General features: G+C 46.2%; 1 protein-coding gene across 1 annotated transcript in view; it reads right to left on the bottom strand.

The window, feature by feature from the left end:
* CLIC6 (chloride intracellular channel 6) overlaps positions 1-9360 on the bottom strand; it is a 34995-nt gene extending 25635 nt beyond the window's left edge. The window contains exon 1 of the mRNA XM_009932716.2: positions 7996-9360. Coding sequence (XP_009931018.2) covers positions 7996-9360 — 1365 coding nt within the window. The remainder of the gene's footprint in view (positions 1-7995) is intronic.
* Positions 9361-21777: the final 12417 nt, after the last annotated feature.

The raw sequence follows: 21777 nt of genomic DNA on the forward strand, positions 1-21777 counted from the left end.
TCACCTGAGATAAGCATTCTAAAAAACTGTGGACGTATTAATAATTTCCATTATCACTTTTGCTTCACAATAATTTAACTTTTAAAAAATAGCCATAAAAATGATTTTGCATGGATCCACACAGTAAAGAGCGTAAGACGGTAAGAAAGGCTAAAACGCAGAGTCCCTGCAATGTCTAACCCTGGCTGGTACTCGTCAAGGTGAAGAGCCCAAAAAGGCAGAATTGTTTGTGGAAGTCGAGCAATCACAAGGCTGCCAAATGCTCTTCCTGCCAACAGGGTGGCAAAGTGCTGGAGAGAACTGGTTTCAAATGCAAGAAGACATGGAAGAAAACACCGGTTTAGTATTAAAGATACCTAATAAATAGATTTTCTTTAATCAACACAAAATGGTTTATTTTTACTATTAGGGATGTTAACAAAACCAAAATCCATATTTTCAGGTGGACTAGGCATGATTTGTAACACCCATGCTGGGAAAGGGACACAATACCTTTTCATCTTGCTAATGCCTGCCACGTTCTGCTTTCTCAAAGCACGTGGGTAACACATCTCTTATTCCACAAGCAATCCCAAAATCCATGGGAACCAGAGGGTACTGAATACCATTCAAAATCTGCCTAGTGTTACGATAGGAAATAACAGCAAATAAACCACACATTGCCTAAACATAAGGTTGCTGGATATGCCTGGCTCCCTGCACTTCATCTTTCTGATGCTGTCTCACTTGGCGGGTAATTATTACATGTTAATAGTGTCAAACAGAGAGCAGGAATAACTCCATAACTCTGTGTCTATGGTACCAGCTCAGGCGAGGGATGCACAGTAATCTTCAACTTATGCCCCAGGTAACATCACAACCTCAGTCACCTGCATCCCACATCAGTGTCCTAAGTACAGCGCTAACGATGCAGCTACTGCTGCCTCCTCCGTTTTGGCAACTGTGCCTAAACCCCTTGTGAATGAATCTAGACCTAACACTGACAAGTAATATTTCCTCAGAAAAGCTCTTGATTTTTATTTAATGAAGACCATTTCCAGAATTTCACCTGAACTTATTAATGAGTATAGTCATATTTTTCAGCTAATTGGCCAAATCCCTTTCCTCCCCTCACCCATACAGTCATTCACCACACTCTAACGTTTTATATTTGTGAATGCCATGAGTCCTGTAGACTGGCTTCTTATTCATCTGTATACAAATATGAATCAAGCTTCGAATTAAACAGACAGCACGAAAATTCCCAGGCACAGCTGCATGGCAATCACCTCCTGCAGCAATCATCAACGTCTCTGAAGAAGGCTGCAGCTTTCCAACAGGATTTATGAAGTGAAGGTTCCCTTCAGACAGAAGGCAGAAAGCAGACAAGGAAAACTTCCATCCTTGCCCCTGGTCTGTGATGACCACAGGTAAGATCAGCCTCCTAATGAAGACAAAACTCAAGGAGCAGAGGCAGTATGGTTGAATTTTGGGCAGCAGGCTAATCTCACGAGAAGTTTCTGCTGGTTTCGGCCAGCAGGAAATATAGGATGTGCCCCAGGAATGAATCAGGAAAGTGTCCCCTGTTTAGCGAAGGGCTTAAACAGCACGTAACTTTAAGCTTATGCTTAAAGTAAAACACATGGTGAGGTGTTTTATTGAATCAATATGCTGAGAGTAAACAAAAATAGGAAAAGATCTAGGAATGTAGCTTTGAAGATGTTTATTTCAAAACTTTTTTTGCCTAAAACAAGCCTGCAAACCACAGATATCTGCAGTCACACTGTGAATAAACAGATGCTTAAGGCTTGTACAATCCTGTGTGCACATGCAGTTTGAGGACTTCCAAAGCACGGACAAAATGAAGACTCCAAGAAGTATGACTAGATCATACCCCCAAAAAAAATTTAAAAAATTAGATGTAACTTCACATTTCCGATCACTTATGTCTACCTGTTGTTTTGTGTCTTTCTGGAACCAGACTTGGCCTGTCAGTTGTCAGAACTGACACTGGCATAAGCAAACAGAGCACGCTATTGCTCTGTTAAGCACCCCTCCAGGAGCAAAGCAGCAAAACTAATTTCGGTGTGGTTTTCAATGCTATTCTTCAGTCAGCAGCTCCAAGGAACCTTGTTTCTTTTTAGCAGTCTAAGCTCTAAAAAGGTGACAACCTGAAGGGCCAGAAAGGAAAGCATGAGAAGTAAAAACAGAAAAAAGATTGCACATTCAAAAAATTTGCATAGCTCTTTCAGAAAAAGAGATTGCTGTCATTGCCTTTCAAATCAAAGTCTCCCAAGCACAGTTTCACCGGAGACTGCTGGAAGCCTACTCAGCAGTCAAAACTGCTGCAGGTGCACCCGGCACGCACAATAACCTGAAGAGGTATGAAAGGAATTTGAATGCCAGTTCCTCTTAAGCTGCATTAGGGAACTTGAAATTGCCATATTCCAGCTGAAAAAAAGAGCAACTGAGAAAAGGCAAATACCCACGGGAAGGGAGCCAGCTTCCTGCTTTGTACGACAAAAGAGGGAACAGGGAACAGAACCACAACGTGTCTTTGAACAAACACACCTCCGCCGAGACGGTACTTTCTGTACGGCTGTATGCAGTCAAAGAATCAAAATCACCGTTCAAACTGCTAATTACCCAGGAGCCAGAAAAGCGAGGCTGTGCCGGTTTCGCTGGGCAGCCCCACAAGGCTCAGTCCTGACCAGCTGCTTTTAATCCATAAATACAAAGCTAGTGTAACTCCACACACACAAATCTTTACTTTCCCCTTCCTGAGGTCATCTAAATACTGGGCTCCTACAGTGCATCTGCACTAAAAAAAGACAGTGAACACCCGTCTACTTGCCTTTTGATACAAGATGTCAGCTGTTCTCCCTACAAATCATACTAAACTAACTGATTTACCGACAGATTGCACCAATGAGCAAAAATCAAGACCTTAAGCACAAATACCTACTCGGTGATTATACTGTAAACATTTACATCCAGCATCAGGTACAGCGCCAGAGTCCACTGAATGGGAATACAGGCTGGGAGGTTTTTCCAGGGATCTGAGCTCCTGCTGCCCACAGACTTCTTACCTACAGCACTCCAAGCCCAGAATTTCAGTTTATGCTTTAAATGTAAGTTATATATAAACCACAGACCCATCACATCACAGAAAATGACATTCTTTTTCGTGCTCTTGTACAAAACAACCATTACCAATTCAGTTGGATGCATTAACTGTGGTGTTTGGAGGCAGAGGCAAGCACCCATTATTCCTATGTCTCTACTCACAGAAAAGTTTTTACTTTCTTGTTACTATCAGCACTTTCAGTGATTCAGCGCAGCTCTAAGTATGTCAAGTCAGTCAAGCACATCTCAGGAACGGTGCAAGCAAACTGCGTATCAGTAAAGTAACCTTGGTCCATGTTAGGAATGAAGTAACTCTCTGAATGAAAATAAATAACTTTGCTTTAGAGTCCAAGAATGTCACAAAACTGAATAAAGCCTAATACTTTTCATTGGATAAAATCTATTATCTTAGGCTCATGGTCAGCTTTTACTATACGCCATTTAACCCAGAAACTAAGCAAGAATTGTTTTCAAAGATGAGCAATCTCAGAGAAGGCCTTGTGCTGAAGCTGGGTTGTTTGGCTGACTGTGTTCAGCACTTACAGATAAATCACTATCCCTAGAAATCTTTGGAATGATGAAATCTGCAGTCATGATTCTGGTGTTTGGGTTTTCTATCTGTAAGAAAATGTAAAATTAATTGGTAAGCAACCTTGGAGGTTTGGGTGTTTTGTTTTTTTTTTTTAATTTAGAAATAAACTCTTAAATCTTACATAAATGTTTAAATTGCTTAAAATTAACTGAGTCATTTTGGTGAGAGTTCTGCTGTATTCAAATAGTAAGATAAATTTATGTAATTTACAGACATCTTCTGACAAATACAGGGCTTTTGCCACAGAAGAAAAGAAAAAAAAAAAGCCTACATATACCATTGACCTTAGAAGACCAGCTAGCAAGCTTCAGCATCCAGAGTGTCCTACCCAAGGTGCCAGACATCCTTAGCTGGATTACCAAAGACTGATCGGAAAGTGTATCTGGATGACCTTTGCAAACACTTGACTTTGAAACACCAGAAACATCAAATATTACTATCTAAAGGAAATTTATGGTACATGTTGTTTCATGGGAAAATTGATATCCACTAGGCACCTAGTCAAACTCTCAAAGCAATTTTGATACAGTTTTGCTCTTACAGCCAAGGAGTCTTACGTAGTTCAGCTTCATTAAGGGCACCATTGAGTTGCTCACAGACACCTGCTGTCTTTGGAGATGCCTTACTGTAGCCTGTCTGGAATCAAGCTCCTGGTCCAGAAGGACATTATCTCTCATAGATGCTGCTAACCCTGCTGAGTGCTAGAGTATCTCAGATAGCACGAGACCTGAACGTTGAACCCTGAGTGTCTGAGTTCAAACTAAACAGCATTGCATAGCAACCCAAATCAGCTTAAAAGCACAATTGCTGGTACCCATGCTTGTGGAGCTAGCAGGAATTTTGTCAGCCACCTCACCGTGGGAGGCACGAGGTGACACGATGTTCACAATATTCAAATACATATACACAAAATTAAATGAACTAATGCAAAGCAGCAGGAAGCAGAAGAGGAAGAAAAAAAAAAACAAAGAACAATCGTGATAAACAACATTAAATACAACACTGCTGTTGTACAGTTACATCTGAAAAGTTTCTTTCTGATGGTGATGCTTCTGTTTGTTTTTCTCAAAATGTTATTACTGAAAGACTACCGAGCACTTTAATATTAGCCAAGTCTAGTGTAATGCTCCCTAGCAGGGAAACTGTGAGGATCATTCAATCACTCGTACTGCATTATTTTCTTGTGAGTTTTCTCCTATCATGGGACTTGCTTTTAACATTTCTCTGTATTTGTATAGTGCTAGCAAGTCCTGGCACAGACCTCCTATCTCTAGCATTGTGCATGCAGGCACAGATAACAGCAGACAACCACCTTGACCACTTACAAGTAAGCCAAAAATCAAGAGGCAGGTAGAGCAAACAGAAATAGGGATGACAAAGAAATTATGGTCACACTGAACAGGACAAACAATGATCTCGGTATTTTAAACAGCCTAATCACTGACCAGTTTCCAGTGGCATTACAAAGGGTGGAGTTTTAAATAGAGGTTTGAAGAAGGTCAGGGAGCTGATGGACAATATACTTCCAAGGAAGGCCCCAGCTGCAAGGGAGAAAGTAGCCAAGGTGCTTGCTCAGAAACGCAGCAGATGGATGAAAGCTGTCAGCGGCACTTGCAAAGCAGAGGTGGTGTCAACATCTCAAAAGCACATAATCGCTTATAGGCAGGCACCGAATAGTGACATAATAGAGCATAAAAAGGGTGGTCACATGCATTAGAAACATGCACGTGAAGGGAAGTGTTTCAGGCTGGAAACAAATGTTGGCATTCAGTTGTATCGTCTTCTCACTTCCTTAACCCTTGAGTGTCAGCCCTTGCGCAGGAAGGAGCATTGTGTCTGTGGACCACATGCTGTCCTCAGATATAGACACTCAATAATCCCCAAACACCAGAGTTCACACTGTCCCACTTTGGAATCCACTCTCCACCTCTTTCCCGTCAAAATACATCAGCACCTATTTAAGTATAGTGTTATGTATGTGCTCTTAAAAACTGCTTTAAGCCACCACAGAGAACTTCCAGTCTCCCCATTTTTATATCCCCTTTCCCACTGCCAAGAGAAGGGTAGAAAGGTAGTGAGCTTGTCTCCAGGCGACAGCAAGAGCAACATGAAGATGAACTCTGAGGACAGCGGGAAAGAGAAGTGCTGCTCATTTCCCAGCACTGTGGCCTGGCACATTCTGGTGAGTGGGGAGATGCTGAGCTCTCTAGTAGGCATTTTCTTCTTGCATGAAACTGAAGGAACTTGTGCCAATCTCAAACTGAGAAAAAAAAAAATCTAGCTCCAGATGAGGTAAAATATTCAGGCTTTATAATACTCCTCTGCTGAAATCATTAGAAGAGCAGCTGTAGTCTTTTCAAGGTGTTCCTAAGTTACTAATCCTAAGTAAATCATGAAAATGTTCCTTCTTCTGTCTTGATTAATTCACAAGTATTTTCAGAAAACATGCTTAATCCTAATATGTGGGGACTACAGAGTCACAACAGATGCTCTTATTATAGTCTGCTCTCTAATTTTGGCCAAGCTCTTCTTCCATAAAGTGTGCACCAAAGCAGTAATTCAGAGGTAGCCTTTATGACTTTAGCCCTCTGGCACTCTCTGGCATTCCCTGGTGGATCTCATAGCATAAAACGACAAGAAGTAAGTTACAAAAGTGTCCCTGCAAAGGGGGCTGTTGATCTGTGAGCCAGAAAGTCCATCCGTCATCTCTGCCAGGCTCAACAGTAACAGCTCCTGCTGTTTGACACAAAATCACCGATTTTGGCTCCGGCGTTACACATCTAGCTACTGTACACCAACCTGATGTACTGAGTTGCCTTGAGACCACAGAATCCATCCCAGCCTGCATTCTAGGGAACTGCTTAAACTGGGGACCAGCTGGGCAGCGTTCACTGACATCAGCCATTATCATTCATCTCTCCACTATGGCGTTACCCAGCACGTCCGACACTGCTATGTGTACGCCTCAGAGCATTCCCCAGCCTTTTTCAGGTAACAACACTTCACAGGAGGCTCAGCCTCGAAAAAAAGGAGCGTGCGCTGAGGTGGGGTAAATCAAGGCATACACATTGCTTCAGCCCTAATTCCCCCTCACCCGGAGGGCTGCCAAGGAGTTTTTCTTGCACGGTTCATTCCGGCTGCTACAGAAGCGGCCTCAGCCAACTCAGGAGGCGCACTGTTTGCCTGGGAGGTACGGCTTGTAGTGAAGAAGGTCCCAAACACCTTCTGCTTCCCTAGTTTTAGTTCCTTAGTTATAGATTTGCTCCGAGAAAAATATCCCACCTGGCTCCATGCTTTATTTTGTCCAGAAAGGTCAGAGAAGAGGGAAGAAAAACACCTTAGGATGGTTTCTAGGCATAGAAATTTCACATCTGGTATTTTGTCTCTGTGGACAGATGCTGTTTCCACACCAAGTCCCACTGATATTTGTGGGATTCCAGGCACAGGCAAGAAAGAAGCTCTAAAGCTCTATACTATAAAATACCAGAAACTAGTTTTAAGACCATCACAATTGTTCTCTTTTTTGTCCATTTCCCTCTAACCTAAAATTTCCCTGCCCAAACCTGCATGAACTGGACAAGGGATGCTACACTGCTGGGCAGTTTGCTGACTCTCTGAATCCAGCCTTGCCAAACTTCAGGGCACTTACCTAAATGTCAACCATAGTTCATGTCGGAAAATCCCAGTATCACATTTTAAATGATATTTTCCAGTTTCTTCCACCTCAGCCTCCATGATGTGCTGTGAGTCCTTCTTACTGTATTCTGAGGATCTTAAAACCCCTTGAGAACTCCTTGTGCCACACAAGTCACTGCGCCAGCGATTCCAAACAGATGCTGCTGGGCCCCAGCCTCATGGTGAGCAGAGCACAGGAGACCCCCAGAGTCCACCAAAACCGAGATCCCTGCACACCCTTTCTGTTTAAACCTAGAGAAACCTCAACCAAAGCAACACCGAGCCCGAGAGGGAAAACTATGGGGGAGACCACCTTGCAGATCAGGTCTGCGCTTCTCTGGGTTCTGGGCTGAGCAGGGTCACCAGCTCCCAGGGCCGAGGAGATGGGCAGTGCTGGCCTTCGGCCACGACATGGGAAGCCCCATCCCATCCCACCTGCTGCCCGCAGAAGGAGCGAGGAGCCAGGGGCAAGTTTATTTTGGGCGTTAATAATCAAATCACCTTAGCCAGGCTGGACTTTTGCCTGCCGGGTTTAAACGTCACCCGTCCCAGAGGCTGCCCAGGACTCCTGGAGGAGGGGAGGGTCGCGAACCCAGATTCCCCCGCAGCCCCTCACACCCTACCTTGACGAAGAGCGAGATGTCGTGTTCCTGCTTCTCTTCATCCTCCTCCTCCTCCTCCTCCGGGGCGGACGGCGAGCCCATCTCGTCCTCCTCGTCCTCCTCCCGGCCCCGCACTCCGTTCAGGCTCCGACCCGCCACGTCCCGCTCGCCGCCCTCGGGGCCCGGGGACCCGCTGCGCGGCCCCGCCGCCGCCGCCCCGCCGCCTTCCCCTGCCCCCGGGGCCGCGCTCCCCGCTCCCGCCACCGCCGGGGCACCGGACCCCCGCTCCGCCCCCGCCGACTCCGCTCCGTTCTCGCCGTCGGAGCCGAACGGAGACCGGCGTCCGCCGTCGGCCTCCCCGCCGGCCGGCACCGCCGCTTCCCCGGGGCTCTCCGCAGCCACCTCGGTCGCCGCCGGGGCCGCCGCCTCCTCGGGCACCGTCCCCGCCGGGGCTGCCTCCCGCGCCGCCTCCTCGGGGTCTGGCCCCGCCGGTGCTGTCGCCGCAGCCTCCTCCGGGTCTGTCCCCGCCGGGACTGCCGGCCTTAGCGGCTCCTCGGGGCCTGGCCCCGCCGGGGCTGTCACCTCCGCCTCTTCGAGGTCCGTCCCCGTCGGTGCTTCCTCCCTCACCGCCTCTTCGGGGTCTGTCCCCGCCGCCTCTTCGGGGTCCGTCCCTGCCGGCGCTGTCCCCGCCGCCTCCTCGGGCTCCGTCCCCGTCGCGGCCATGGCCGCGTCCTCGGCCTCCGTCCCCACCGGGGCTGCCTCCTCGGGTTCCGTCCCCGCCGGGGCCATGGCCGCGTCCTCGGCCTCCGTCCCCACCGGGGCTGCCTCCTCGGGCTCCGTCCCCGCCGGGGCCATAGCCGCCTCCTCGGGCTCCGTCCCCGCCGGGGCCATGGCCGCGTCCTCGGGCTCCGTCTCCACCGGGGCTGCCTCCTCGGGCTCCGTCCCCGACGGGGCCGCCGTCGCGCCCCCGCTGCCTGCCGGCGCGGAGCCCTCGGGCTCGTCTACTCCCTCCGCCGTCTCCCCTCCCGGCAGCCCCTCGCCCGCCGGGCCGCTCCCGCAGGTCTCTCGCCGCTCAGCCCCCGCCGGAGCCTGCTGCCCCTCGCCCGGCCCGCCCGGGGTCTCCGCCGCCCCCCCGGGGGAGCCGCTCGCCGTCCCGCCGCTGTCCCCCGGGGAAGCCGCTGCCGCGCCCGGCTCCTGCCCCGCCGCCGCCTCCCCGCTCAGCCGCGGCGCCTCGCCGGGGGAGGGCCGGTCCGGGGGCTCCGCCGCCCCCTCGGGGGACACCGCGGGTCGCGGCTCCCCCGCCGCCGCTTCCCCATCGCCTCCCTCCCGCGGGAGGTCGCTCCCCGCCGGCGGCCGGGCGCCGGGCTGCCCCGGGCCCTCCGCCATGCCGGCTTCCCCGAAGAGCGCAGCGGGGCGGGCGCGTCCGGACCAGCGGGGACGAGCGGGGACACAGCGGAGCCGCCGCCGCCGCGCCGGGGATCAGCGCCGGGCACCGACGGGGGGGACGGCGGCGCCTGCGCACGGCCGCCCCCGGGCCAGCGGTGTGCGGGGGTGTGCGTGGGAAGGGGTGGCGAGGGGGCGGCAGCCCCGTGTGCACGCGCTGCTCCTCCTCCCGCGGGGCCCTCGCCTCCCCCCCCTCCATCGTCCCCGCCGGGGCTGGCCGGGCGCTCCTGCTGAGCTGCCCGCCCTGCCCGGGCCTCGCCTCCCACCCCGCCGCGCCCCAAACCCGTTCCTGCCCTTGCTTTTCCCCTCGGCCGGTGCTCACGGCGCCCCGGGGGCCCGGCTGCTCCCCCCAGCCACCAGCCCGGCAGCCGCAGGCCCGGGGCCCGCTGGGCAGGGGGGCTGGCACCCACCGGGGGCTTGGGGTTCGCTGACCGCCGCAACGAGGAGAGGGACGGCGTTTTCCAGGTCCGGGTTTACGAAAGGAACAGTCCCGACAGCCTTGCACGGTTTCTTAAAAATGCAGGTCAGCCAGTAACTTCGTCTCAGCAGCTACGTAGTACCTGGGACATATTCCCGAGCTGGCTTTGGGCTGCACCAAACACTGTTAAGAAAGGGAAATGTGTCCTTGCCAACTTGCTAAAGTTGTAACAGGGAACATCCTAACACTCTGTAAAAAAACTATAGTTGCATACTTTTAAGTAGCTTTCACACGGAATCACAGAATGGTGGGATTGGAAGGGACCTCTGTGGGTCATCTAGTCCAACCCCCCTGCCAAAGCAGGGTCACCTACAGCAGGCTGCACAGTACCACGTCCAGGCGGGTCTTGAATATCTCCAGACAAGGAGACTCCACAACCTCCCTGGGCAGCCTGTTCCAGGGCTCCGTCACCCTCAGAGGGCAGAAGTTCTTCCTCATGTTCAGACGGAACTTCCTGTGCCTCAGTTTGTGCCCATTGCCCCTTGTCCTGTCACTGGGCACCGCTGGAAAGAGTCTGGCCCCATCCTCTTGACACCCACTCTTAAGATATTTACAGGCATTTATAAGGTCCGCTCGCAGCCTTCTCTTCTTCAGGCTGAACAAGCCCAGCTCCCTCAGCCTTTCCTCGCAGGAGAGATGCTCCAGTCCCCTCATCATCCTTGTAGCCCTCCGCTGGACTGTCTCCAGTAGCTCCTCATCTTTCTTGAACTGGGGAGCCCAGAACTGGACACAGTACTCCAGATGTGGTCTCAGTAGGGCAGAGTAGAGGGGGAGGATAACCTCCCTTGACCTGCTGCCCACACTTTGCTTAATGCACCCCAGGATGCCATTGGCCTTCTTGGCAGCCAGGGCACACTGCTGTCTCATGGCTAACTTGTCCACCAGCACTCCCAGGTCCCTCTCCACAGAGCTGCTTTCCAGGAGGTCAGTCCCAAGCTTGTACTGGTGCATGGGGTTGTTCCTCCCCAGGTGCAGGACACTGCACTTGCCCTTGTTGAACTTCATCAGGTTCCTCTGCACCCAACTCTCCAGCCTGTCCAGGTCACGCTGAATGGCAGCACAGCTGTGCGGTGTATCAGCCGCTTCTCCCAGTTTTGTCACCAGCAAATTTGGTGAGGTTCACTCTATCCCTTCATCCAAGTCATTGATGAGCAAACTGGACAAGACTGGGCCCAGTACTGAGCCATGGGGAACACCACTAGCCTATGGGCCTCCAGCTGGACTCTGCGCCACTGATCACAGCCCTCTGGGCTCTGCCATTCAGCCACTTCTCAGTCCACCTCACTGTCCACTCATCTAGCCCACAATTCCAGAGTTTCCCTATGAGGATGTTATGGGAGATGTTCTCCAAAGCCTTGCTGAAGTCAAGGTAGACAACATCCACTGGCCTCCCCTCATCTACCTAGCTGGTCATGCCATCATAGCAGGCTGTCATATCAGTCAAGCATGATTTCCCCTGGGTGAATCCATGTTGACTACTCCTGATAACTTTCTTTCCCTCCACTGTTAACTTTTCCTCCTGATAACCTGCTTTTCCTTCATATATGATGATGTCAAACACCATGCACGTCAGTGAGAGTTCGCACTGAAGTGTGATGAGAATCACCGTGTTCTGTACAGAGCAGGCAGCTGGTGTGAAAGAAGTGGTAACTTTCAGTTCAAGTAAGGCAGCTGCAGACTCATCCTGCAGGCTGCCTTCTGTTCCAGATAAAAGACCTCTTTTCACACTGTTGGTAATTTCTCCGGCTTATGGAGGCACTTTACACAAAAAAAAAGACAATCAGCAAGTTCTGGTGTGAGGATACGCTTCAGTAGTTTTGCTTGTAGGCAAGAAGTCATTTTTTAGGACATGCAGTCTGCTCTAGTCCCACTCTTCTAAGAAGTGATTTATGTGAAAGCATTACTTACACTATTTGAATGGAAAACAGTCCTAGTTTTCCAGGTGCAGAGAGAACAGTGGATGGAAAAGTTAGCTGACAGGAGTGAGGTATCATATTTTAAAACCGTGCAGTTAAACAGTTTTATGTCTGTGTATATAAAATCAGTTTTTTATATTTGAGAGTGGAAAGAGCAGGGACAGACTGAATACAGGGTTTTGGAATGGGTGGGAAGGGAGCAGATGCAGCCAACAGGAGATGGGAAATACTACAGAATAAATCATTCCATCAGGTCAAATACCTGCTCTGATAAAAATAAACAAACAGAAAAATAAATGAACAATCCAGCAGCTATTTCTCATAGAATTTATGCTTGTCCAGAGGTGCGTTGCCAGTAAGACAGAAGAACTGGGGCAGTCGTGGTCAGAAGGGATGTTTCTTGAAGATTTAGGAATGGAGGCTCAACGTCTGGCAATGGAGGTCTCGCAGCTGGACCTGTCGTAAGGCATCTATTTCACTTCTCTCTTGTGGGTTCTGATGCATTCTGATAGAATGACACATCTCAGTCATCTTTATTTATACATAGATAATATTGGTTTACTCATCCTAATCCTTGCTGAAGTGTTCTTAACCCTTGGCCTGAAGGCTAGCCACATGCTCCAGGTCCAATACAAGTCCCATCTTACAGAGCTTTCAGATATGAGACAGAGCTGTCTTCAGCTGTGCAGACCGTCCACAAGCACTTCCATGTTGTCTCTTGCCCAGTGGTGGATAGGACTCTGGCTGGAAGGAAGAAGGCTCACCTCGGGTTTTCACGGTGGGAATGAATAGCAAAGCAACATCCATGGCATAAAAGTGGGGGAAATTTGGCAGGACAAATGGTTGCATGTTATAGACACAACCACTGAAGCCAGCTGGCTATGTTTACATGAAAACCGTGTTTGGCTGCATACCATGAGAAACCCTCTCCTGCTCCCAGTCCCCATGAGCTCAGCTTTGCTCAGCTTTGGTGGGTGATGCGCCCCGGCAGATGGGTTCCTTCTCACTGCAGCCCCACGTGGCATAGCCTCCTCTGGCTCACCGGACCTGCCTGCTCTTCAATGCCTCTTCTTTTCAACTGTCCTTTGGATCTGCACCACTTCTCTAAATACCTCCTTTGGGTATCAGTTTCAGTTTTTGATCCGGTTGTGAGTTTCACATGGGACTTGCATCCTGCTGATGTGATGGAACTACACGAGCGGTGATTGTCTCTCACCTATACCTATTCATTGCAGAGCTTATTCATTAGCACCAGTATCCTATTTTTCTTTATTTGCCTATTCCTTGCTCTGTAGCTCTTAGTACAAAACAAGGTGAGGATTCCAAGGCCAGCAAAAAAAAAACCCCAACCCTTTCAGTGATAAACACAGCCTAATTATTAACACTGAGCAATGTTTAAGCATAACAAAAGATTAGCTCTTTAAATACTTATGGGAGTCTGACAAAGGCAGAGCAGAAAAGGACTAACAGCTGACATAGCCACGTTGTTAATTTTTTTTATCACCCTGCTGGGATTCATGCCTTGATGTCCCCGTGCAAGCAAGAGAGACAAAGTAGGAACTCAGAGAGCTGGGAGAATGGGTGAAGAGGGATGGGGTGGGCACACTGAACTGTGAGAGAGCTGGCCAGTCAGCCCAACATTGCTCCTTGTCACTCTTCAGCATCGTGGTTTCACAAAGGCAGTTTTGGAAATACACCATTAAAATGAGATCCGTCCCAGTGAAATCCCAGAGCTTTGGATATCTGTTGTTCTGTGCTCTCTGCATTCATCCCTCTGCCCCTCTGTCTCAATTACTTAATAATTAATCTCTCCTGCTTCACACTCCTCCTGTACGCTACCTTCAAGCTCTTTACACCCCATCTGTTTCTAAAATAGGCCCTCAGCTAATAAATATTATTTTCTCAGTTCGGCTTCAGGAAGGATTACTGCACACCTTCTTCATTTAAAAGATGAGTGCAGGTAATTAAATATCACAGATGTTAGACATTAGTGGACAACATGAAGATCCCTTTATAGTCTTTTAGCGAACAAGTTGTATCCCTGGGGGTTAGCAATTAGGCTGTACTTGCTCGGATTATTGCAACTTCTTTTCCTTCCCTGACTGTACAGGGAGTTGCAGATCAAGGCTGTAGGTTTTGTGGCCTGAGGTAAGGAAAAAATGCCTCTTGCATTACAAGGGTCTCTGAGAAAGCCCTCCCCAGTGTCCAACGCAACTCCTGGGACAGGTGAGCCCCACCGCAAAGGGAGCAGACCGGGGTATTTGTTCATGCCTCCTCAACTCCAGTTCACAGTCCTGTGCGGCGCCAAACACACAAATGCCAAATATTTAATGGTTTGCCCTAAGTGAACTGGGGTAATGGAGCCAGCAAGGCTTTTTTTGTCTCCTACAGAAGCCTGCTCTGCCTGTTCCCTGGTGCCTGCTCTGGCTGAAGCTGTCCTGTTTCAGCAAGCGCCTGCACCTGCTCTTCCCAGCTTTTGCCACATTTCAGAACTGGAGTTACACATCCCCAGGCCAAAAGCTGCCTGCACGTGGTTTGAATTCTGCTTGTTTCTGTCAGACGCTGAGTAACCTGTTTTGTGCTGAACTCAGTGGGAAATAGGGGTGAGCAGAGCCTCCAGAAATCGGGTGGCATTTAATTGGGTTCCCCATCATGGGATGGAGGGAGAGATTTATCACAGTAAACCCAGGTACAAACTGCATGTCTGCAGAGCATAGACCCAACAGAGATCTAGCGAAATGATTCTTCTCATCCCAAGGTAGATGTCTAAAGCAGACCAGATGGTCCTTGACAGAAAATTGCCTATGTCTCTACCCTGACAGTACAAGGACCTGAGGGTGACGGGCTCAGGAGTACATCTCTGCAGAACACATCTAACCTGATATGAGATGAATCCTGTCCCAGGTGATTCCCTTACAGACTGAAATTTGAAAATGGACCGTCAGCAAAATGTGGGCCAAAGCCCAATTACTTTTTCAGCTTTATTGCAGCTGGTGGTTTAACTGGAATCTCCACAAATTACTTGCGGTATAAAACATTATCCCGTATAAGAATATGACTGCCTAGCCCTTTGTGGTAGAAAAAAAGAAACCAAAAACTGTATTAACGTTTGTATATAAGCCAGTTCTGTATTCTCCTATATAAAATATCTTATTTCAACTATGGAAAAGACAAAGTTGCAAGCAAAAAAATGGTATTGGAAGACTATCATTTTTGCTACTTTCAAAACTCTTGCATGTTTGCTATGTTTGTTCCTGGTTTCTTAAACCTCTGGCAAGAGGTCAGCATGGCATTCTGCTGCTTCGTGGTTGAGAGGGTGTTCGGTCCACCCAGATAAAATGAAGAGGGAGAGATGCCTCGCTGAAAATCTCCGTGGCATGTTGCCTGTTGCGGGGGGTGATGCCATCTGTATTTAGTGTTCTGAGCTTCCCAGCACTAAGCTGATTAGGGGCAATCGGCTCCCTTCCCAGCTGCTTAGAGGCAGTCTGCTTGGGAAGAAGGTGGGGATGTAGACATGCAAGGGGGGAAAAAGCCCGGTTGCTGGGCTAGGAAGTACAGAAAGACAAGCTGAAAAGGCAGAGAGGAAGGGTAGATGCACCTTCTTGCCGGATACTACCAGTCCCTCTCTTCCTTCGGTTTGTTATTCAGTTACCCAAAATCCCGGCATCCCACAAAGCTGCAGGCACCAAAGCAGCCTGTACTTAAATTCTGAATGAAGCATTCTGCAGTGTGTTAAAAAAATAGAAGAATATCAGTAACAAATCTTTCAAAAAAATAAACTGTACTGCTTACAATTTTTTTAAAGTACTTAAAATCTGCTCGTTCTCCAAAAGAGTCTTTGACTTTCCTATGCTTATCTTTTATTTTTGTTAAGGAGTACTACTTTAATGAAGCAATAACATCCTCCATGTGCCGCAGGCAAGATAACAAATAGAGTAGTTGTATATATGTATTTTTTAGGTATATAGGTAGTTTTTTATTGTGAAGTATCATATCTAATTCAATAAAACAGTGGTTTGGAATGAACTCTGACAGTTCCTCAGAAGCATCAAGGTCCTAGAAAGTCTGATGGCTGTCCTGGAGGCTCATATCGTCTCATTTGCTAGCTAAATAAGTCCAGCTCAGCATTCACTGAACTCCCTCTCTCCATCACTTTCAAATGCCTTTTAACCATTCCTGTCCCCTGCCTCATGCACCATTGCTGAGGAAAGGGCGTGCACACAGCACTATTTAAAGGACTACCTTGATTTGCACATGATTCAATAGGATTACTGATATGTTTAAAGCTAAGAGTCTTTGCAAGGATCTGGGTCTTATTAAGAAACTGTGATTTCATTATTGTCATCCTCATCATTCGTCCCTCCCTCTATTTTCTGACACATACTCTGACACTGAATTTGGGGCGTGAGTTTTCAAAAGTAACGACCTGCTCCCACTTCAGCTGAATTCTAGCTGCTCAAGGCATCTGAACACGAGTCCTTAAAATAAAAGCTCTTCAGAGAAGAAAACATGCCGCTACTTGTTTTGCAAAGCGCCCTGGACGTATTTATACTCAAAACTAAATGGATAAACTGCATATGGTGTTTCACGTTTTCTGTGTTATAAACGCTGCTTTTCTCACACTGACCTGGTTTACAAAACTGTATATGAAGTCCTAATTAGATCCTTTGGAGCATTTTACTGTGGAACCTGGAAATAACTCAAAGCTTTTTCTAAGGTGCAAGAGATTTTCTTCACTTTTAACACAGTGTTCAAATTTTCTCTCCTCTATTGTTTTAATGCCTATTACATTGAACTGTCATTTATTCTAAATTGGTTCCTATTTTACTGTGCCCGTTGCATGTTGAAATAATTTCTTAAAATACAGTCCTTAATCACAGCTCATTTTATCTTATTCATACTCTTATTTCTGTTTTAAATTTCAGTTTACCTTTCATAGCTCTTAAGAGTTTTTTTTTCCCATGTAAAACAGTCACTTTCTGTACCATTTCCACTTGAACTTGACTTTTAATACAATTCTCTGCAAAACTTGGACAAATTTTTAAATCAGAGTTTTTAAAATAATTACAGATTTTGGGAATAAAACTTAGAATGTTCCAAAATAGTAATTTTTAGAATTACACATAATTTATTCTGCATGGGGCCAGGCCCATTTTTCACTAATATTCATTTTATTTTATTTGCATGCAGGTTATGCCACAATCTCCCTTTCCTTTCCTTTCCTTTCCTTTCCTTTCCTTTCCTTTCCTTTCCTTTCCTTTCCTTTCCTTTCCTTTCCTTTCCTTTCCTTTCCTTTCCTTTCCTTTCCTTTCCTTTCCTTTCCTTTCCTTTCCTTTCCTTTCCTTTCCTTTCCTTTCCTTCTTCCCTTCCCTTCCCTTCCCTCCCCTTCCCTCCCCTTCCCTTCCTTTTTTTCTTTTTTCTCTCTTTTCTTTTCTTTTCTTTTCTTTTCTTTTCTTTTCTTTTCTTTTCTTTTCTTTTCTTTTCTTTTCTTTTCTTTTCTTTTCTTTTCTTTTCTTTTCTTTTCTTTTCTTTTCTTCTTCTCCCCTTCCCTTCCCTTCCCTTCCCTTCCCTTCCCTTCCCTTCCCTTCCCTTCCCTTCCCTTCCCTTCCCTTCCCTTCCCTTCCCTTCCCTTCCCTTCCTTTTTTTCTTTTTTCTTTTTCTTTCTTTTCTTTTCTTTTCTTTTCTTTTCTTTTCTTTTCTTTTCTTTTCTTTTCTTTTCTTTTCTTTTCTTTTCTTTTCTTTTCTTTTCTTTTCTTTTCTTTTCTTTTCTTTTCTTTTCTTTTCTTTTCTTTCCTTTTCTTTTCTTTCCTTTTCTTTTTCTCTTTTATTTAATTTTCTTTCTCTTTTTCTTTCTCTTTTTCTTTTTCTATTTTCTTTTTCCTTTTTTTCTGTGTATCTTTTATTTTTGGTTTTCTCTTTTTCTTTTCCCAGGTTTAGGAAACCAACCTTATTCTTTCTGTTAACAGCTCTGACACAGTTTTTCTTGAAATTGTATTGTGTTTATTGTTTCTTTTCAGAAGTGCTTACCGACAAAACCCATTTGTTCTATAGCACTTGTAAATGAGCTCTATGGTAAATCAGTAACCAGGCTTATTACTGACTGCTCCTGAAATAAATGACTCTTTTACCTCTACCATGTATTACTCTTTTCTCCCTAATTTAGGAGATGACTTACCAGAGCGTAGCTTAAAAATCAGTAAGAGGTACAAGGTAACCTGCTGTGTTACTGTAATGAAAAGCGTATCGTGTGATCTGGGGTGGCATCCAAAGGTGGCAGTGACCTTGAGAGTCCAACCCTGCCAGGCACAGTGCAAATACAGGAAGATGCATTCCAGAGCAACTTACCCTCTGACTGAGAACAGCGGCAGGGAAGGAGCATAGCAAACAGTGGGAGAAGGGGGAGACAGGTATAAAAGAGAAGAGATTGTACTGATAGAGATTTAACAAAGTGACTGATTGGAATCAGTTACATGAGCTTTGTACATTACCTACCACTTCAAAGTCTCCTTAACAAGCCTTAGCTTCCGCACCTCAAGCCTTTTTTTTAGCCTCCTACCTGTGCCCACCCAAGCATGAACACAGCATTGTACTTTTGCATCTGTATTGCTTCCTTGCCCTTCTAGACATACTGGTCTTAATTATACCATGCAGTAATCATGAGGAAAGTTATGGCTTAAAATCCTGTGTGATTAACATTATTATGGCATCTGCACTATTCCTTAAGTTCAGTTTATTAGGGGCAGTTGGTCTGTCTGAGTCTTACTTATCTTAATTGGTATGTCATGTTGGCTTGTTATCCCCATATACCAAGGTAAATAAACCTTAGCTTCACTGTATTTATTTTGATTTAACAGCATTTTGTTTGTATGTTTCTTCTCTGCCCTGGGACAACTCCTACTCTTCCAAATACTAGCAGTTCTTCTGAAAAACACTGCAGATAATCCTACCTCTCCTGTTGGTGCCAGGTCCTTCTACAAAAGACCCGTCTACACAGTATGCGACAGAGAGGCTATCACTCTGCTTTATCATTCTCACTACGGTGATTTTGAGATTAAGAGAATCAGTCTGCGCAAGTTACAGATCCAAAAAAAACTCCAGAGGATGGCATATTGTAGTGGCAAATGCAGTGCACCAAACTGCTATCAGAAATAACCCTTCAGGTTGTGCTGCTAAAGACGTTTTGCTTTGAGAACCAGTCATGAGACATTTTCAGTCAATACAGCTGGAAATAGCTAACGTAGATGGTTGATACGATACAGGTTGTAGCAATTCCTTGAATGCTGTTGGCTAGAAAGACCAAAAAACATACAGAAAAGTGATCTGTACAAATTATTCTAAGCCAACAAAAATATCAGACCTGTGGTAACAGTGTTCTAAGATGTGTGTTTGCCTTGGTAAGGGTTGAGGAAGGCTGTCAAACTGGAGTGAGTGCGCTCGGGACACCTGGTTAGGGTGGTTGCTGCAGCTGTCAGTAGACAGAGGCCAAGCTAAGCAAGCAGCTGTGAAGACAGCAGGCATCCAGGAGGAACGGCAGGGTGGGGGAATGATGCTCCAGAGGTAGGGCAGGAGCTCGGCAGGCAGCACTGGATGGCATCCAGACCCTTGGAAGGCAAGAGTGATGATACTCTGAAAAGGGAATCCCTTGGGAAGTCTGGATTAAGTCAAGGGAAGGAAAGGGAATGTGATGGGGAGAAGTATGGACCAGGGGTGAAATCACTTTCTGCAGCTCTAAGAGGAAAAACACTCTTGAGAGATTTGCAGGACTGGATCTGCTTAGCTGAACAAAAAGAATAGTGAGGAGGTACTCCAACATAAAACATCAAGCACTGAGAGACTTCATATTACAGCAGAGAAAAACATAACAAGAACAAATGGCTATCAGCGAGAACCAGATAAATTTAAGCTAGAAATAAAACATGACTTTAACAATATTTAACATCAGAACAAACTGCTAAGTAAGGCTGGGGATTTTCTCTGTATCTGTTTTCTTTTGTGGGCATGTGCTTTGCTCAAACTGAGTTTAAAGTAAAAGCAGTGAGATTTTGTGTACTTTATATGTCCACTTTAAGATGACTGGCTTGCTTGAAGAGGGTCAGACCTCTCTCTGTCTGTGGGAGGCTTTTTTAAGGGGAACAAGTCAGTCTGTGAGAAATTAACCCAGAGGGTCTGCTTGGCTGACAATAAGCACTTGAAAGAGCTAAACTGAAGACTTTACCAAGTAGGATTTTCAGCAAAACCTCCTAGAAAACAAGGCCTTCAGGATGGCTGTAGGAAATGTAGGAGGTAGAGCTCTTTGGGCAGCCTGGGAAGGAGCCACCACTGTGTGGAAAGGTCCTCCTGGCTCTGCGGAGGATTCTGGAATGGGCATCTCCCCTCCAACAAAAGGACTGGAATGAGCAGTGATTGGCATACTTACGGTACGCCCTTCCACACGGGAGTGAGAACCCCTTCCTCAAACCTTGTTCATAAAGAAGATCCCCGCAAGTCAGTGTTGTCAAACCAGTAAGGCTTTTATGAAGTTTGTATGATCTAACATGAGAAATGAAGTAAATCTCTAAAATGCCGTACCATACACTGGTTTGCCACGCTTGACTATGGGGAAAGTATGAGTATGGATCAAGTTCTTTTGACCATCTTTTCGATTCAACTGGTTAGGTTGCTTTGAGCTTTTAAGCCTGTGAATGTGTTGCACATCTGTTATGGTAAATTTAGGAGGTTATTTGGTTAAGGTTTAAGGAATCAAGATTTTATGTTACATATATATACTCAAATAACTGATAGTACAAATATTTCAATGTCAGTGTAAGGAAGCAACTGAGGACAAGTGCTTTTGTACTTGCAGGATATGGGAGCAATTAAAGAAAATTCATTTTAATGAAAAAACTGCGTTATTGACAGCCAAAATTAATCTTCAACGTTAATATACACATATTTTAGATATGCATATCCTTTGTTAGGGTCTACAGCCAAAGGAACAATTGCAGTACTGTCTTGTGAACAGGCTTCTATGCAGGGACAAAACTCAGTCTTCTGAAGTATTGTCACTGATACCAATGCCATGTGTTTAAACTGCTAACCATGTAGCCATTAAATAGGTGCAATGAACAGCGATTCTGAGGAATATTAAATAAGCTGGTGGTTTAAATGAGTGCTTAGGAAGTGAAGTTGCCCATAGGGCTGCATGTTCAGTCTTTCTCCAAACATTTTCATTTTAAATATAATCAAGTTATGTATGGTTTGATTTTTTTTTTTCTTTCTGGTTAGCTACTTTTCACCTGAGAAGTGAGGATTTCTGTTGCAGATGCATGTAATAAAAGTGGCCCTTTTGAGAGTCTCCGTGCTTTTCTTTCTGCCACTAGATGGTAGTACGTGTTTAAAACATTTCAATGGCACTGTTCATTCACAGTATGCATTCAGCGATTTACCCAAGCAATGTTTTTTTCCTGAGTGTAAAGAAATCATTATCGTTAATCATTGTCACCTACATTGAAAGATATACTCTGCCCCAAAAGCTCGATATTGGGGTGAAGATCTATTTTTTCTTGGCTTAACAGCTTTTCCAGTCAAAAATGTACGTCGCATTCCCTTCATAGATAACAAAAAGGAAGGATGAATCTGTCATTAAACCCTAAGATTAGAGAGATTCAGGCTTAATTTTTCTTCTGAAGTCTATGACTGAACTAACGACGAGGGGTGGAATTCAGAGAAAGGAATGCTTGCTTTCTCTGAATTGTCTGTTTGAACTTCTAAGCTCTGAGGGTGGATAGGTCCTTTGGCTGTGGAGTATGGCAGCGCTTGGTGGAATGTGATAATGACTTCAGTTCAGCTTTAGGCACTATTACAACACAAATATAATTAATAACTTATTTTCACCAACAAATCTAACACCTGAGTTACAACAACCAGCTGGGGGCTGGCTTATGCCATTAGACCAGTAGTGGGGAGATGAATATTTTTCAGTGGCTT

This window comes from Opisthocomus hoazin, chromosome 1 (genome assembly GCF_030867145.1).
Source record: "Opisthocomus hoazin isolate bOpiHoa1 chromosome 1, bOpiHoa1.hap1, whole genome shotgun sequence".
In the NCBI taxonomy this organism is placed as follows: domain Eukaryota; kingdom Metazoa; phylum Chordata; class Aves; order Opisthocomiformes; family Opisthocomidae; genus Opisthocomus; species Opisthocomus hoazin.